This window comes from Peromyscus maniculatus, chromosome 5 (genome assembly GCF_049852395.1).
Source record: "Peromyscus maniculatus bairdii isolate BWxNUB_F1_BW_parent chromosome 5, HU_Pman_BW_mat_3.1, whole genome shotgun sequence".
Taxonomy (NCBI): domain Eukaryota; kingdom Metazoa; phylum Chordata; class Mammalia; order Rodentia; family Cricetidae; genus Peromyscus; species Peromyscus maniculatus.
The window spans coordinates 80,349,180-80,367,527 of record NC_134856.1 but is presented as its reverse complement, the minus strand read 5'-3'; the positions used below and the strand labels follow the sequence as shown (position 1 = coordinate 80,367,527).

Here is an 18,348-nt window from a genome sequence, read left to right as displayed (position 1 = left end):
CTTTACTATGCCGGAGACCACCGCCTACCTCAACCCTGCAGAGAGGATTGGCCATCAAAGCTAGTTTCCTGTTTTGCTCTCTACCATATATTCTATGAACTGATGACTCTGGGCTAGACATGCAGGAGAACCCTGTCCATTCTTTGCCATGTTCTCTACCTCCAGGTTTACTTCCTAATGCATGCCTATGCTCAGAATGGACTCAAGTCCCTCAGCTCCCCACACCCTCCTAAAAGAGAAAGCCCCTCTGGGAATCCTGCCAGCATGAAGTTGCCTCCATTTGAAGATAAATTATAAATTAATAAGAAGAAATGCTCCAGACTCTCCTGTCTGCCAAAATACACCATTCATTGTAAAGTCCGTGAAAGGGCCCTAGTGATGTATAGCCAAAGAGCGCCAATCCTCCCAATCCTCGGAGCCTTTTCCTCATTCCAAACACAGGCTAGTTTGCCCTCCCAGCATGCGCTGCAGCCACCTTCCCTGGCGGACCAACTGTTGTTCTTGGAAGGAGCACACCCACCGCCAACACCTTCCAGCTACCTTACCACCTGCAAGACTGCTCCTGCAGCCCCTCCACACCATCAGCAGCCCAGAGAGAGCAGACCTGTGCCCTGCAGCAAACCCAAACAAAGTGTAAGGAGCCCCGTGGTTGGTCAGGGCTAGAGACTCTGTTGATGGGGGCTTTTCAGAATTGCTTTGCTAAAATCATTGCAGGAAGGGGGGGGGGGGGGAGTCCCTGTCAGCTGCTATTTCCTTTAGAGGAAAGTAAATCAAATCAAACAACTTCGTCTGACCAAATCAGTTCCTGGGGAACTCGTATGAAAACAGTCTGTGGATAGTAGAGTCAGTGACGCCACCCAGGAATCTGCATTTCTCAGCATGGAATGATCAGTATTTTGAGCACTATAACTTCCACAAACAAGTCTGGTCTCCCCAGAGCATGCATACCGAAGTGGTTTTGATCTCTCCTGGGGAGTGTTTTCTGTTTCTCCAGCCCATTCATTCAGACTTCTGCAACTTACTTGATTCAAAATGCCACATCTCTGCCAGTTAATCCATATGGACAGTTCTGTGTCACCGGACATTTAGGAACAATGCCCCCACCCCCAGCTCCCCCCACAGTACATTAGTAAGACATGACAACGTTGTGTGGAAACGGGACAAGCTAGAAGCCTCGGTTACTACGGGGACACAATCTCTAGGTTATTTGGGACGGCAAGGACAATCTTGGTACATGGAAATGAAAGGCTTTTACTCACAAACACATCCATGAGCAGGTGCTCGAGGGTCATCTCGAAGTCATCCAGTCTGGCAGCTAAAGTCATGGTCAATGTCCCAGTTCGCTCTTAGGCCCCACAAGCAAGCTGCAAACCCTTCTCACAGAACACCTTTGGTGTTGAAGTCAGTTACCAGGCAAAGCTGCCACTAGTGAGAAGTGGGAACTCTTAAAATAAAACAGAGCATTGCAGGACGGGCTGCCAGGGCTCCCTAGAAGAAACGATAAAGGGTTTAAAAAACCCAAACGCTTATTAAGGATTCTGTGCTACCAGATTGGGCACAGAGGTCACCAGGTGAGGAAGGCAGTCTCCTCTGTAGAATTTCACAAGGTGAAGTGCCCGCTACTCGGAAGGGATCTCAGCAGCAGATGAATGTGAAGACAGCTAGATAGGGCAGGAACGAGACTGGGAAACCCCATGAAGCCGTCTGACTCTGATATTTATAGGGCCACATGTTTTTGACTCCAGCCATTTCTCAGTTCATTTCTGACCTTTCATAAATGGCTACGCACAGTGGAGTGTATTGTCGAATGGGGGCAGTGGGTCCTGCAGAACTTGGCTGTGACCAATGCCAGGGCAATTCACACAGACACGCCATCAATGGCTCTTTGTGGAGGACGCATCAGACCTTGTTCTGTGCACCACGACAGAGAAACACAGTCTTGTGGAAAACAAGGAAATGAGAGTTGGAGGGTACTAAATTTTTCCCCAGAATATTATTAGATCCCATACGATCTCCCCCTCACACCTCCATCATGCACGAGTAGATAAACATCTCGGAAATAGGCTTCATCTCTGTGTCAACTCCTCCAGCATCTGCCAGGTACAGTATTCACGAAACCTTGGAAATCCTTCTTGGCTTCTATAGTTTGGCTCCTTTCTATTCATGCAAGCATTTTTAAAAATTGCAATAAAATATACATGACACAAATGTGATGCTTCATCTTCTTTTGTAGTGGTGTGTGTGTGTGCACGTGGGGGGGCTAGTGGACTATGTTGGGTGTCTTCCTCTATTGCTCATGTTCCATGCTATTCCTTGAGGTAGGACTGAACCTAGAGATTGTTATTTTATATTTTCCTGCTAGGCTGGTGATTAGGAAGGCCCAGAGATCTTTCTGTCTCTGCCCTCACTCCACCTTTACCCACCTGCTGGGGTTACAGGCAAACATAGCTTATACACACACACACAGACACACACACACACACACACACACACACACATATACATATTGAGGTTGCTGGAGATCTGAATTCAGGTCCTCATGCTTTCTTAGGAAGCTCCTCTTATACACTGAGCTATTTCTCCAGTTCCATCTCAACTATACTAAGTGTGATTCAGCAATGTTCCATTAAGCTCTTCACATCACTGTTCAATGATGTGCTGCACAGTTGTGTGTTGAAGTATTGCTGTCATCCAACTCTGGAAACTTTGATTTTGTAAAACTGAACCACAATACCGTGAAACACTAACTCCTCATGTCTCTCCATGCCTCTCTCTCTCTGCCTCTCTGATCCACAATCCTACATTCTGTTTTTTATGCATCTTCCTTGTCTTGGGAGGCCCTATAAGGGACATACTGTATTTGGCTTCTGGTAAATGGCTTATTCACTTAGCATAACATCCTCAAGCATGTGTTAGAATTTTCTTTTTTTTTGCCTATGTATGCATATGTGATGTGCATATGTGATGTGTATGTACAGTTGCACATGCATATGTGTGCACATATATGTGGAGGTCCAATGTTGATGTTGGGTACCTTCCTTGATTGTTCCTCACTTTTAATTGAGGCAGGGTCTTTTACAGTTTGCTGTTTTGGCTAGTCTAACTAGCTAGCTTGCCCTGGGAATCTCTTGTTTCTGCTTCCTCTGTACCAGGATTATGGGCAGGCCACCATGCTTGCCACACTTTTATGTGGCTTTTGGGGATTTGAACTCTGATCCTCACACTTGTACAGCAAGTACTTTATCCATTGAGCCATCTCCCCAGCCCAGAATTTCTTTTCTTATTTTTTAAGGATGAAATCAAATATCTAAAGAAATAATATCACTTTGGGCACATTTTTAGAACTGAGAAAACCTCCCAGGAACACTTGGTGTCAAGACCATAGTAGACATTTGTGTCATGGCTGTACAAACAGACATAGCCCCAATATAGAAAGACCAGACAGCCTCCTAGTTATCACACAAGCCCTAGTCAAAATGTCTAGTCTCTTGATTCCAAACAGGGGAAGCACTTACTAGCCAACGCCCATGTCAGAGGGGGTAATCCATGTGAAACTGAGGAGGGAACAGAAGTCTAAGAGGCTCACACTATGCAACATGAGTATTTCCCTTCTACCCCAGTTCTCTAAAAGGAGCGTAGCAAAACTCCTGGGTTTAGTTTGCACACAAGTGTTCATTTTCCCAAAGATGGAGGTAGACAGATTCAGTATATGTGATTTAAACAGAGCCACCATGAAATAAAGTCATTCCCCCACTAGAAAGAAAACCCCGATAAAAAGCTTAACCTTGTTTTAAAAGCAGTTTGAAGGCCTGTCAAACTTGCTTAGCTTGACAGTCTGTCATCAGTTACACGCAAAGGTCTGGCACGTTGCAGTTTCGAATCTGCTTTGGAGCCGCTGGTGGGGGATGGAGAGCGGGTGCCACAACAGGTGTCTCTCGTTAAGCGGTGGCGTCAGAGGAGCGGGGGTGCTGCTGTGATGGACAGCGTCAATAGCTGAGACTGTACAGAAAACACATTTCCCTGACAGGGGAATGGCGTCCCGGGCCTTCCTATCTGCTAATGTGCTCGCAGCATCTGACACTGATTCTGTGACTAGAGCCACATCAGCAACTAAAGACTCAGTACAGATGACTTCTGGCCACACGGCTGCCATCTTGTGTTTAAACAGAGTCACATGTCTTGCTACATGAGTTCTTGTTGGCCTTCTTTTGTTGACTATGGCTCTACTTCTCATAGGGTTCCCAGGGCTTTTGTTAAAAACTATGGCTTCCTAGAAGGCGCTCAAGGGGCCAGGTGTCTCTCACCAATCCAATCAATGATGTGGGCACCATCGGCCACGCCGCTGGAAGACTGTTAGGGAAGACATATGTCTATACCAATGCAATATTGTCCCAGCTCCCAGAAATCTCAGGGGAGGGTTCAAATCAAGTTTTCATGTGCCCACTCTTCTATGAATTAAATTGGGAAAAGGCACACTTTAGTTACCTAGTTTTGTGTGTACATGTATATATAATTAAGTGCTGGGGTACATATGTGTATCCGGGTGTATGTATGGAGGCCAGAGGTCAATCTTGAATCTCGAGCATTGTTCCTCAGAAGTTGTTCACTGTTCTTGTTGTTTATTTGTTTGTTTTAAGGCAGGGTTTCTCACTGGACTGGAAATCGACTAGGCTGCCTGGGTGGCTAGTGAGCCACGGGGATTCTCCATCTCTTCGGTTCTGTGATTACAAGCACTTACCTCCATGCCCAACACTTTTTGTGGGTTCTAGAGATGGAATTCAGGCTCTCATGTTTGCACACTGAACACTTTGCTCACTGAACCATCTCCCTGGCCCTCCAAGGTATTTTTTTTTATTCACAAAAGACATTTCAGTTTATTTTCATCAGCCCACTTTCTGGGATAGACCAGTGGTTACTTGATGCAGAATAACTGGTTATTTTTAATTTATTTAATTACTATTTTTAATATTCCTCATTTAAGGAGTCAGCCTCCCAGTCTCAACAATGGCTTTTCATGGTTGTTTTCTACAATTGTTTGAGCTTGAAAGAAACAGCAGACATCAGGGGCAAGCAAGTCTGTACAGTCTAGGTGTGCAAGTGCCTAGTATTCTAGAGCAGGACCTAAGAATCATGTCTCAGGGGTGTATGTGTATACATGTGTGTATGCAGCTGGGTACATACAGGCCATGGCATACATGACACTTGGCACATGTATGAAGGTCAGAGGAATACTTGCTAGACTTGGTTCTCTCCTTCTACCATATGGGTTTCTAGGATTGAACTTAGGTCATCAGGCATGGTGGCAGGTGACATTAGCCCCTGAGCCATACCCCTGATTCTGGTGAGGATGTCTCTGCAATAGTTTCTAAAAGGGAGAAATTAATCAGAAGGGAGTTAGCCTGGCATGCAAATAGGAAATAGGCAATGGGTTATGGATATTATTCACGGGAGACTTTCACGAGTAATGCTGGAAACTGCAAGCAGCCACTGGATACCAGGGAAGGTGGGAGGACCACTCTAGTGCCCTACCTTCATCCTCCTCAGTTCTGGGATTACAAGCACGAATCACCACACCTCGCCTCTTAGGTGCCAAGGGTTGAACAGAGGCCCTCATGATTATACGGCCAAGCACATCTTTGGCTAAGTTGTTTCTCTAATCCTTAAAATTTTGTTTCTGTTTGACTTTTGAATGCTTAGTTCTTCTTCCTATGCTATGAAACATCTCCCCCAGGCTTAATATTTTGCTGCTCAGACAAACAAAACGTCAGTCTTGCGAGGGTAGAATTAGCTGCACTCCCTATTTAGACATAAAGCTGGTCTCAGTCCTTCTTCCTAGGACTGAATAATAAAAAAATCACTCTTCTAGAAAGCTCTGGTGTCTTTTGTTTGTTTTGTTTTGTTTTTCACTCCTGGAAATAAGCATTCACTTTAAATGTTCTATAAAGTGGAGGTTCTCCCATTCAGTCAGACCACATTTCAGCTCCTAGCAACTCTTCTCTATTAAGGACAACTGTGTGCGTGTCCTAGGCATGAGGCAGTGGAATACACAAATGTATTTAACTGGAAGCATCTTTCAGTCCACTCAAGAACAGTGATTTTCTTCTCAAGATCACTTATTTGAAGACTAAGTATAAACCAGTGTGTCAGATTCCCGCAGGACTGATCAGAACTGGTCCAAAAAGTAACCTAGTAAACCATTTTATGCCTGGACCAGTGAATGTCAGTAGCAATTGAATCCAATTTTTGAGCAAAAACTAACATTTTTAAAAAGTAAACTCACTGGCTTTTATCTTGATCACTCAAGTTTGACTCCACACCTGGAATATGCTGCAATAATAACTTCCCTCAAGAATAAAGCCTTTAATCCATTTTGAGCAGATTTTTGCATATGGTGTGAGATTTCATTCTTTTTCACAAGGATACCCAATTTTTCCAGCACTATTTATTGAAGAAATCATCCTTTCCCCAAATCTGGAGGACATTAGGCTGATGGAAACAAGATAGATACATAAAGACAAGCCCAGCATGGGCTCACTTACACGAGGGATCTCAAACAGTCAAACTTGTAGAAGGAGAGGGTAGAATGGTGGGTTTTAGGGACTGGGGAGGGGGTGTGGGGAAGTGATAGTCAGAGGGATAAAGCATTGGCTATGTGGGATAAAGAAGTTCTGAGGACCTAAAGTCAGCAGTGTGACCACAATTAACAATGCTGCATTGTATGCTTGAGAGGGTCACACTTAAGTCTCCTCTCTCTTTGAAGAGCAGAGAGAGAGAGAGAGAGAGAGAGAGAGAGAGAGAGAGAGAGAGAGAGAGAGAGAGAGAGAGAGAGCGCTTGAGAGAGGAAGCTGGGCATGGTAGCATATGCCTGTAACCCCAGTACTTTGGACGTACATAAGAGGATCAAGAACTGAAGGTCGGCCTTAATTACATAGTAAGTTGGAAGTACAAACCCTATCTAAATAAAATAAAATAAAATAAAATAAAATAGATTAACAAAATGAAATGATGGTTAGATTAGCTAGCTTGTGTGATAATACACAAACACACATACACACACAGAGAGGCCCCAGTAAATCTCATATTTTAAATATTTATAATTATCCCTGTATAACTGTGGTAGGATGGGAAAGTCCTCCATGACACATGTAAAGGTGACTAATATAACAGTCTGTTAATGGCTTACCTATCTAACGTCCATCTCACCTTACATCCAGACAGTGAGTGGATTCTAGAGATACTATGTATTAGTAAAACAGCTCTCTTCTCATAGCCAGACAGACATCTGTCTGTCTGAGTGGGCTTATAAAGGCTAGCCTGTCTGCTTTGGCCTTCTCTGTGAGGACAAACATGTCAATTTAAAGGCTTGTGTCTCCAGGACTCCGCAGGCTGGCACTGGCTGGGTATCAGGCTGTAGGGATCTCTTGGTGCCTGTCCTTATGCCCAACTGTGGCTATCAGCTGACTTACACAGTCAGTCTTGTCTTCCCCATTCACACTGCACTTTCGATTTTGATGGCTTCTCTGAGAAGCACAAAGGGTCCATTCCTCTACATGCCCCCTGACTCCGCTTGCCGCCTCATCTCCTGTACCCACAAGGCCCTATTCCCTCACAAGTGTGAATGTCATGACTCTGAAAACCAACGGTGATATTAGTATCAGGCACTGGCTGTGGTGCTGATGGAGAGGGATGTACAATAACCCGCCTGGTCTTCTTTTGGGCTCATCGCCTATCATGTGCCCTGTCACTACATGACTGCTGCGCCCAGACTCTGTTGGGGGAGGGCGGGACACCAGCACACACACAGTACAACAAAGACATTTTGATGCACACCTGGCAAAGACAGGTGCACAGTATGGCTTCCCAGACTGTTTTTAATGAGAGATCCTAGGGACCAAATGAAAAAAAATGTTCAAATGGTAACAGGGAGCCCATGCCATTGAAGGCCAAAGCTCCCCAGACACACAGTGGAGAAGGGTGGATGCACACTCCTATCATAGATGCATGTGCTGGTTATTAAGGCCTCTTGCATTTGAGGTTTGTCCAGAAACAACAGGCAATGTTGAAAAGGCTGAAAAGAATGTGTGAGATTCCCACTACTCTTCTCTAGTACAAAATGTGCATATGCACACACACACATACACACACACCACACATACACACAAACCCACATACACACACTACACACACTACACACACCACATACACACACATCACACACATACATACACACATCATACACACACACCACACACATACATACATACATCATACACACACATCATACACACACACACCACACACACACATACACACACATTATACACACACTTCATACACACACACACACACACACACACACACACACACACACCAAGCCATATTTCCTCCCATCCTGAATCCCCCCTCACCTCACATCACTACTGCAGTCCAAGGATGCTCCTCCCCCACAAGAGATGAGGTGACGGCAGACAGACATGAGGGAGGTGATGGGCAGAATCCCGTGGCAGCAGGAGGGTAGCATGTGTGTGGACGGCAAGTGTGGATTGTGGGCTCTGCAGTCTCCACTGCTTCCAGCCTTTCCTGGGAAGGCAGCTGTCATGAAGATCAAGGAGTGGCCATGCTGTGCTCTATGAAATATCCCTAGGGTGAGCTATGCTGTAGAACAGCAGTGTACCAACGGCCATGTCACAGGGTGAGCCGAGTCCTGACAAGCAGGCTGGGGACAGTAACTTTTGCAGTTCTGGTAGTCATGGTGATTAACTGATCCATTGCTTTTCCATGATCTCTAGTACAGCTGACTACACATACATATTACATACATTATAGACTTTATACATTATACACATACAGTATAATACACACATACATATTATATACATTATACACATACATTACACGCATACATACATTATAATAAATGTTATTTGATACACATACATATTACATACATATTATACACATATATTACATACATTACACAATACATTATATACTTACATTTACATTATAATATACACATTACACACATTATACACAGTAAACATATTACATACAATACACATACATATTACATACATATACACGTGCATTATAATAAATGTTATTTGGTGATAGGTTAATGCCCTTTTTCTTCTTATTTACATGGCAGAATTGTGTCAATAGTTTAAAAATATGCTGTAAACATCCATGATTATTTTTAAATGTGAGTGATCCAGCCCAGGACCTTGGACGTGCCAATACACTAGACAAGTGTTCTACCACTGAGCTAGTATGTCAGTGCCTATTATTCATGAACTTTGAGGACAGCATAAGGTATTTAAAAATATTTGTTCAAGAGTCTGGGTAGATGGCTCAGTGGATACAGCGTTTGCTGTACCTGTGTGAGGGTGAGTTTGAACCCCCAGAACCCACGCAGAAGCCAGGCATGGTGGCTCATGTCTCCACACTTAGCGCTAGCAGATGGGTGAGATGGTGGAGACAGGCAGGTACCAAGGACTAATTGGCCAGCCAGTCTAGCGGAAACGCGGAGCTCGGGATTAAAGTGGGGTAAATTCACCCCCCTAGAAACTGTTTTCTATCTCTCTCTCTTAGACAACAGACAGGGTGGGGAGGACTCTGCTACCAGGCAGGTGAGGGGCAGGTGGCTGAGAACAGAAAACAAGAGGATGGTGCAAGGAAATAGAGTTGGAAATCACTGTGTTACACAAAATAAGCTAGCCACAGAAAGACGAATATTCCGTTTTCTTTCATATGCAGAAGCTAGGTTCAAAAGGACATATGTGGGGAGAGCTGTCCCCATTACTCATCTGTCTTGAGGTGACATGGGTGAGACAGAGGTGCCCTCCTGCACCCCCTCCCCTCCGCCCATCAATGCCTGAGGCAGGTGGGAGAGCTGGCCCTGAGGTTATAAGAGCAAGAGAGCTGTCCTTGACCCCACCAGCTGCAATGCTTGGGAGGGCAGGCTCTGCACCTCTCCTGGGCAGCACAGTAAAGCTGACCCTGTTGTCAGTGGTGTGGGTAAGGCAGCCCTGATGTTGTGAGCATGAGAGAGCTGTCCCCATTACTTATCTGTCATGTGGCAGTATGGACCCGGGATTGGGGGTGGGGGGTGGGCGCAGATTCCCCCCCCCCCCCATCAATGCCTGAGGCAGGTGGAGAGCTGTCTCTGCCCTTCATCAGCTACAGCACTCAGGAGAGTGGCCCCTACACCTTGCCCGGGCAAAACAGTAGAGCTGGCCCTGAAGGTTCATGTGTGGGAGAGCCGACCCTGAGGACATGAAAGCCAGAGAACTGGCCCCACCCCTTGCTCATCACTGCCAGAGGTGAGCTAGCCAGGGCAATGCTGGAGAGTCCACCCTGGTGGCAAAGACAGGGGAGAGCTGGCGGTCTGACCAACCCTGCAACTACCCAGGCCCAGAACCAGGGTTATGTGTTGGCCCACCCTGACATCCACCCCATTTGTGATCTGCTGGACCACAGGCGGGGCGGGGCGGGGCGGGGCGGGGGGGGGGGGGCGGGGGCTCAGTCCTGTGGACCCAGGGCTGCAGGATCTCCATGACATGGGGTAGCAATGGGATGTCCAGGAAGAGTCCATGTAAAAATGTATGGTAAAGGGGTTAACTGCGTGACTTGCTGTGTCACACTCCAGCTTCCATGACAAGATTTTCCCCTTCTTTCCTTTTCATTTTTTTCCCTAAAATTTTATATTGTTTTATTTTTTTTGGTGAGGGAGGGAGATGGGTGGGATTTTGAGGCCTGATGTGAAAGACACAAAGAGTAAAGAAAAAAGAAAACAAAGAAAAAAATACACATGTGGGTATAGAGAAGCATGTATATTTATTTAAAAATAATAAAAAAGAAAATGGAATTTGCATATGTACAGATGTGTCTTTGAGCTAGTCTTCTTAAAATTGAACTGTTGACTTACAAGTCATGGGTACATTAAAAATAAATAATTTTTAACCTGGCTCCCCATGGAGATTGCACCAATTTACACACCCATGGTATTAAACAGCATTTGACTTTCAATATTCTCAAGCCAGCCAGCCACACAGCCTAATGGCAACTTTTGAATCTTGGGCAATGTGGATAAAAAATACCTTTCATGAGCCAAAATGCTGGTTCTTAAATAACTTCCCTCATACAAATGCAGCATAGGTTGGATTTAAACTCTCAGACTGTCTATGAAAAACTTGGTCTTCCTGAATCCATTCACTGAGGGCTGGGATCATGGTAGTGCAGCGCCATGGCTGGTTTTGCCCTGTACTAGAGAATAAACCCGGCACTTTGTGCATCCTGGGCAAACGCACTACCAAGTAGGCTACATCCCAGCCCACAAATTCTCCTTTCTAAACTAAGATTTCCATGAGTCAAATGGATCCAGCTGTGTCCCATAAATATGGCAATAACGTACATAAGTGAGTGGTTAACACAAAGATGCTAAAACCATCTGCACAGCAAAGCGCACGTTTAAAAGCAACTTAATAAAATCCATATTAATGGTTCCCTTATGCATTTCTGTGTTATCTACCCAAAGCACACCTGGTAGGGTGAATGAAAAATGAAAACCACACTAAGCCGGCACAAAGGGTGAGTCATTCAAACACTCCCCTTAGTAAGATTTCCCTTCAGGCTTGAGGAGACATTACCAACACATGGAAGGGTTGGAATCTGAATGACCATTACACCTGATCAGATGTGGACTGCATGACATTGATAACTGTTGTCAGCCATCCAAGTTTAACTCACCAAACTGGGAATGAATCTGGTAAGTGATAGGTCTGTAGCCAGCAAAGACGCCTAGACTTTCCACAGTGTACTAAGATGTGCGAGAATCCCTATGACTCCAAGAGTCTGCAGATTTCTCTAGAATTGAGCTGAATGGAGACTCATCACCAATGACTTTTATCGGTCAGGCTGACCCTAGCCCTGGTGCTTCATTAGATTTATTACCAGAGTCTTTTTATTTCTCTTGCAAATCATGTCAGCTTCCTTTTATCTCCAAGGTCACAGCAGTATTTGGACAAACAATAGCACCAACCAGCAGGACATTACTGGAGCATGTTTTTCATAAGGGACAGTATGGTCACCATTAATTTTCTGGACATGCAAAAAATCATTACAGAACAGCAGCCAAGACACTAAATAATTGATTTAATTAATATAATATAATTAAGCATATTAAATATTCACACAACTTTCTGTTTTCTATTGAATTTGCATTGAGGTTGTAGTGATTTTTGCCTTGTTCTGCAAGCACCAGCCTATTAATCCTGCAGCTGGAAATGCTTAGGGTCATGAATTGCTGGAAGACTCTTCTGCAGAAAGCAAGCTGTATTTAGACTGCTTATTCATAGTGTTGTTTCATAATATTCTTTTTGCTCACATGAGGAAGGTATTATATAGTTGACTGTATGTGCCAGAGAGGAAGTAGGACTTTCACAACTTTAACTTTGTATTTCTAATTTCTAAGTAAAATCTTACTGGTTGTTCTATAGACAGTTGGTATCTATTCAAGTATCAGCTATCATCTATGTATCTATCTAGTCCATCCATTTATCTCTCCAATTTCTCTCTACAAACATCTGTGTATGAATGAATGACTCTCTCTCTCTCTCTCTCTCTCTCTCTCTCTCTCTCTCTCCACACCATCCATCCATCCATCCATCCATCCATCCATCTATCCACCTACACTTCTATCTGATCTTCAGCCATTGGTTATAAGTTTATACATTATATATAATATATAGTGTGTGGGGGGAGATGTGTGTGTGTGTGTGTGTGCATGTGTGTGCATGCGTGTGCACATGCATGTGGAAGCAGTTGGTAGAGTGCTTACCTAATAGCACAAAATCCTAGAGAACAAGGTGGCTGTCATTTCACAGGGACCATCCACTGTTTTTCAGTCAGTCTCTCACTGGCCTGGAACTTGTCAAACAGGCTAGGCTGGCTGCCCACCTGCTTCTATCTTTCCAGTACTATTTCAAGCATACATCACAATATTTGTGTTTTCCTTTTCCCCTGGTGCTCCTGGGGATTGAACCTAGGGCCTTGTGTATGAGAGGCAAGTGCTCTAACCACTGAACTACATACAGCCCCAGCTCATGCCTTTTTTTTTCTATTTTCTTTTTTTTTTTTTAAATATGTGAGTTCTGAGAATTGAATTCAGACCTTCATGCTTGCAAGGTAAGTTCTTTATAGAATTATTCACCTGCCCAGGCCCCCAAATATGAATTTAGTTAACCCTCGTCATAGCCCTCTAAGGTTATCATTTCTTTTTATCTATCTATCTATCTATCTATCTATCTATCTATCTATCTATCTATCTATCTATCTATCTATCTATCTATTTTTTTGAGACAGGGTTTCTCTGTATAGCTCTAGCTGTTCTGAAACTTGCTCCAAATCACAGATATCCACCTGCCTCCGTTTGCCATGTGCTGGGCTTAAAGGCTGAAGTTACCGTTTCTTCTCCAGATCAATGAGCTCAGGTGCAGACAGGTGATCTTTCTTCTAGTCACCCAGTCAGTCACATCTGTGGAGTCTGAGTAGGAATGCAAGCAATTCTGGAACCCGTGGCACATCCACGACCCAGGGCTCAGGTGATGCCACACTGCAGTTCTGTGTGCCATCGCTTGCTCCCTGCCACTGAGGGAAGACCATTCTTCCAGGGACTGAAACAGAGAGTTCTTGTGGGGTGGCAAAGCTGCTCAAAAAGAGAGTGTGGCAGGGCCAAGAGGGAGGAGCCCTGGAAAATGTTTCGTATTCATCTCTTCGATAATCTTAATAGCATGCCCATTGTGCCTTGGAGAGCTTCAAGAATGGGACAAAAGGAATTTAGCTGGAGTGAATGCCGGAGCACAAGAACACAGCGTGATGCAATGCTTAAAGCTGGGAGGAGGGCAGCCGGCCTAAGAGACTGACTGTATCTTGTGCACAGGGAACAGGCCCTGGGGGGCATTTGGCCTCATTTGGTCTCTTGGCAAAAGGCCACACATGAGGCTGGTGACCAGAATTAAGACTTGGAAACCCAGGTGGAAGGCTCAAGCATAGTCACTAGTAATGACTATGACACTGGATTCCTCAGACACCCAGACAAGCTCAGATTGCCCTTCCCCAGGCTGTAAATGCATTCCCCAGAGCCAATAAGGTCCCATGGAGCCTGAGCTTAGTCCCACAGTGGGTGTGGGGGTTGCAGCCTTCAGGTGCACAGGTGTTCCTCCTAACGAGGTGTTGGTGGGAAAGTTGTTGACAGAGAAATATACAGCACACAGGAGAAGGAAGGTGTCTATTACCCAGCAGCAGACAGAATGGATTTCTCTGGCTTGCAAAGAAGCAGGTGCCAGGCCTTTGTAGCCAGAGAAGGTTCTACTTCTTAATTAGAAGAACTATATGGATCCCTCTTGGAAAGGCCAGATGACTAGTTCTATCATAAGGAAGCTCTGAAAACAGTGACCTGGTGCTCACTGAAAAAGCCCTAGAGTGGACCAACTCACACTGGTTTTTCTTCCGTTTTCTTTTTTTCTTTTCATTCTTGTGCTGGAACCGGGCAATCAGAGCGCTTCTGCTTTCTCCAATAAAACAGAACTCCATCTGTCCTTCACTCCCCTCCACCCCCAGCTGCTTCTGAGGTGCCTAACTCACCTCCTTCTCACTTTTTTCACAAAGCATTTCTTAGGTGTGCTCCAAAAACCCAGCTTTGTCGCCCAGTCCAAAATGTCCTGGTTTCGTTTTGCACGTGAACTTCATCGCCAAAGTCCTGGCCGACTGTCATTTGTCCATTTTACACTCACTTGTTTTCTGCAGAAAAATGGAAACCCAGCCTACTCGTTCTACCTGAACTGCACTTTTAAACAAGAGTTAACAACATGGCTGGGGGACGGACAGCTCAGTGGTTAAAGCACTTGGGGGGGCAAGCATGAGGATCAGTTTGGATCCCCAGAGAGCATGTAAGAAGCCAGGCAGGCATGGCTGCCGCCTGGAATCCCAGCAAGCAGAAGGCAGAGGCAAGCTGACTAGCTAGACTAGCCGGAGTTTGCTACTCTGGATTCATCTAGAGAGCCTGCTTCAATATGTAAAGGAGGAGAGACACCTGATGCCAACTTCAGGCCTCCCCGTGCACACCTGTATGCTTGCTAACACACATTTTCACATACACATATGACCACACACATGAAATGCACACACACACACACACACACACACACACTCACACACACACACACACACACACACACACATTCATGGATACCACACATATACACATTCAGAGAGAGGGAGAGAGTGTCAGGAAACACTAATTCCATTCTGGGCACATCCAAAGGAAACAAATTCATGTGGGTAGCAAACAGGCATTCCAGAGCAGCATTTTCCCCAAATTTTTCTTCATCAAAATTATGACAACCTGCCATTGAACTTGCTGAGGACTGAATGCAAATGTATTTCTGATGGACTTTTAAAAATGAATGTTAGTCTTCTGTTCCATATCATTCCTAAAGAAAATCTAAAATTTGATGTGTGCATATGTTCATATTTAGTAATAGGATTATATTACATGATTTATCTATAGAACTAGTCTTTCCTTCCATCCGCCACTTTTATTCCCTGTCCACTGGTTTCCTGCTGGTTTTTCTTCTGCCCTTTTCATCTATGTGACATATGATTGGCCTATTTCCCATGATTCAATCTTTTACCTCTCCTATCCTCTCAGGCTAGGACTCATCCATGCTGGTGTTAATGTCTCTATTTCCTTTAAGCTAGTCTTTCCCTGGCTCCCCACTACCTATTCTATCTTCTGGCCAACACTTGAGCAGCAAGTGCCCAGCTTCTGAAGAGCTGCAGATGGCTATACTTTCTCCTAGCATTACACAGTGAAGCGTGAAATTAAACCAATCTCACTAAAGCAGCTACAGTGTCTAGCTCCCTGTCTGGATTGGGTCCACCATTCACCCCGGCATTCACCCACCCACTCATGGATCTTGGGTCATCCTTAGCTTCCTCTCCTTCAGTTTCAAGTCAGCTACCTGATCAGGTCAGCTGACTCTGCCTCTTGTGCTCTGTTTCTGTCTGTTCCCTCTTCTCTACACCCCAGGGTGATTACTGTAATCTAGACCCTAAGTGGTTCATTCACTGAACTTCTTGCTGATTACCCCATGACTGCAATTCCCCGCCAGTGGCCATGTCAGAGGATCAGCAGGTGGCAACTGACTCCAGGAGTTGGCGCACCAGAATGCAAGGCACTGATGGGTGATTCTCAGATAGGCAAGGCCCTGAGGGCTTTGGCTCCAGAATGTCTCTTGCTACTGCTGTCATTTTTCTCTGCTATCTGGCATGCAGTGAATGGGTGTGGGGGAATCCCCACTGCCTCTAATGTAGTGGGACTATCTCATGGAAATACCCCATTCTACTGGGCACTCTTACCTGTGAATTATTAGGAAGATGATTTTCTCTTAAGTTGTACTATTTAATTGAAGCAATGATTTTATACAATAGTGTTAGTTTAAATAGAATTTTGAGGGTTTTAAATAAATATAGTAAGGGATTGTGATAGGGTTTAGTTTAGTGAGAAAATTAATATAGATAAAGGCAGGATATGGTGTTGTCCGTTCCCCACCCCTCCACCATCCACCCCCGATAAACCTGGGGCTGCAGAGTACAGAAAACAAGTCACACAGCTAGGACTTATGAGTTTCTCTTGAAGAGCCATATAGACTGTGGCTTAGGTTAATGGTTAAGAAAAACAATTGTGGCCCAAAAGCTAGATGAGCTCAAGTTCTTTTAATCTTAGTGTTAGGATATGTGTTCATCTCAGTGCCTGTCATAGCTAAAACAAAGCTTTAAATAATGACGTAATGTTAGGTTAAGATGTTTTTGTTAATGGCTTTGAGATAGAAAATCTTGGGGGAACAATTTTGAAGTTTAGAATGACACACTTTTAATAGTTGAACAAGGGACTTGTTGAGGTCAGGGAGCAGGAACAAAGGCAGTCTGCCTATGCAGGCTGACATACCTTTCCTGCTAGAATGAGTTGGTGATCAAGAGTGATGACTAATTCTTTGTACTCATTTCTGTCCTCAGCTTCCTGATATAAAAAACTGATTCAAAGTAGAGCTGACTGTTTTTCACATATAAATGTTTAGAAATTTGATTTTTTTAAGTTTTTTTTTTTTTTATAAGATTACTGTGGTGATATTTTGTTTGTGCTCTAACAAATAAAGCTTGTCTGGAGATCAGAGGGCAGAGCTAGCCACTAGTTAACCATAGAGGTCAGACAGTGGTGGCACACACCTTTAATCCCAGCACTTGGGAGGAGGAAGCAGGAAGATCAAAAGTTCAAGGCCACCCTGGGCTACATAAGATTGATCCAGTTTAAAAGAGAAACAGAACCAGGTGGTGGAAGTTCACACCTTTAATCCCAGCACTAGGGAGGAGGAAACAGGAAATGATATGGCTGGATGGAGAGAGTAATATAAGGCGGATGGAGACAGGAACTCGCCCCCCCTCCCCCTTTCAGGCTGAGGAGTTGGCCAGGTAAGAAGTGGCTGTGGCTTGCTCCCTTGTCTCTCTGATCTTTCAGCATTTATCCTGATATCTGGCTCCCTGTTTTTATTATTAAGACTAATTAGGATTCTAGCTACAGATTACCTGTTGAGATAGATAATAAAGTGATTGATCCTTTCTTTGTAACCATAAAATACAGCCTGCCAATAAAAGAACTGGCTGAGAAAAATATCTTGCTTGCTTACACTCTGATAATCTATAAGTTGCTTGAACATGAATGTAAGTGGGTTCTTAGAGGTAATTTGTTTTTTACCTATAATATGTAAAATGTTTAATCATGTAAGGGATATGGAAAATATGATGCTTTTTTAAAAACCTGTATTCATTGCACTCATTCACTTAAAAAATAGAATGTGACCACACTGTAATTTTTATATTGCTTAAAAGATTTTGCTGGGGTGTATAAGCTGTAAGGAAAAATTAAGAATGCACAGAAGAGGTCCCGCAGTGCAATCCCTGACTAAACCAAATTCATGCCTACCTAGCACCTGTGAATGTGACCTTATTTTGATATGGAGTCTATGCAAATATAACCAAGTTCAGACTATTGGTTAGGCTAGGCCCTAACCTGAATGTGAACAATGTCCTAATAATAAAAGGCATTTTTGATACTCAGAGAGCACAACAGGAGAGGTCTAAGGCAGAGGTTTGAGTGATCTGTCTGTGAGCCAAGGGATAATGAGGTTTGCTAGCAACCAGCAGAACCAAGACAAGAGGCACTGGGATGAGTTTGCCCCTAGAGTCCTCACAGGGGACCTGGTTCCACCTATGCCTTGATCTCCTTCTGTC

General features: G+C 44.3%; 1 protein-coding gene across 7 annotated transcripts in view; it reads right to left on the bottom strand.

The window, feature by feature from the left end:
* The window catches only part of Frmd4a (FERM domain containing 4A), a 749,198-nt gene that overhangs the window by 329,971 nt on the left and 400,879 nt on the right, over positions 1–18,348 (bottom strand). Inside the window, exon 1 of one of the 7 annotated variants that reach the window (XM_076572740.1) lies at positions 1,260–1,694. The exons of 5 other annotated variants lie outside the window; for them this stretch is intronic. In XM_076572740.1, the coding sequence (XP_076428855.1) occupies positions 1,260–1,325 (66 nt within the window). In that variant the 5' untranslated portion in view covers positions 1,326–1,694. Of the gene's footprint in view, positions 1–1,259; positions 1,695–18,348 lie in introns of those variants that run through there. One more of the 7 variants, XM_076572730.1, reaches the window with a different exon arrangement.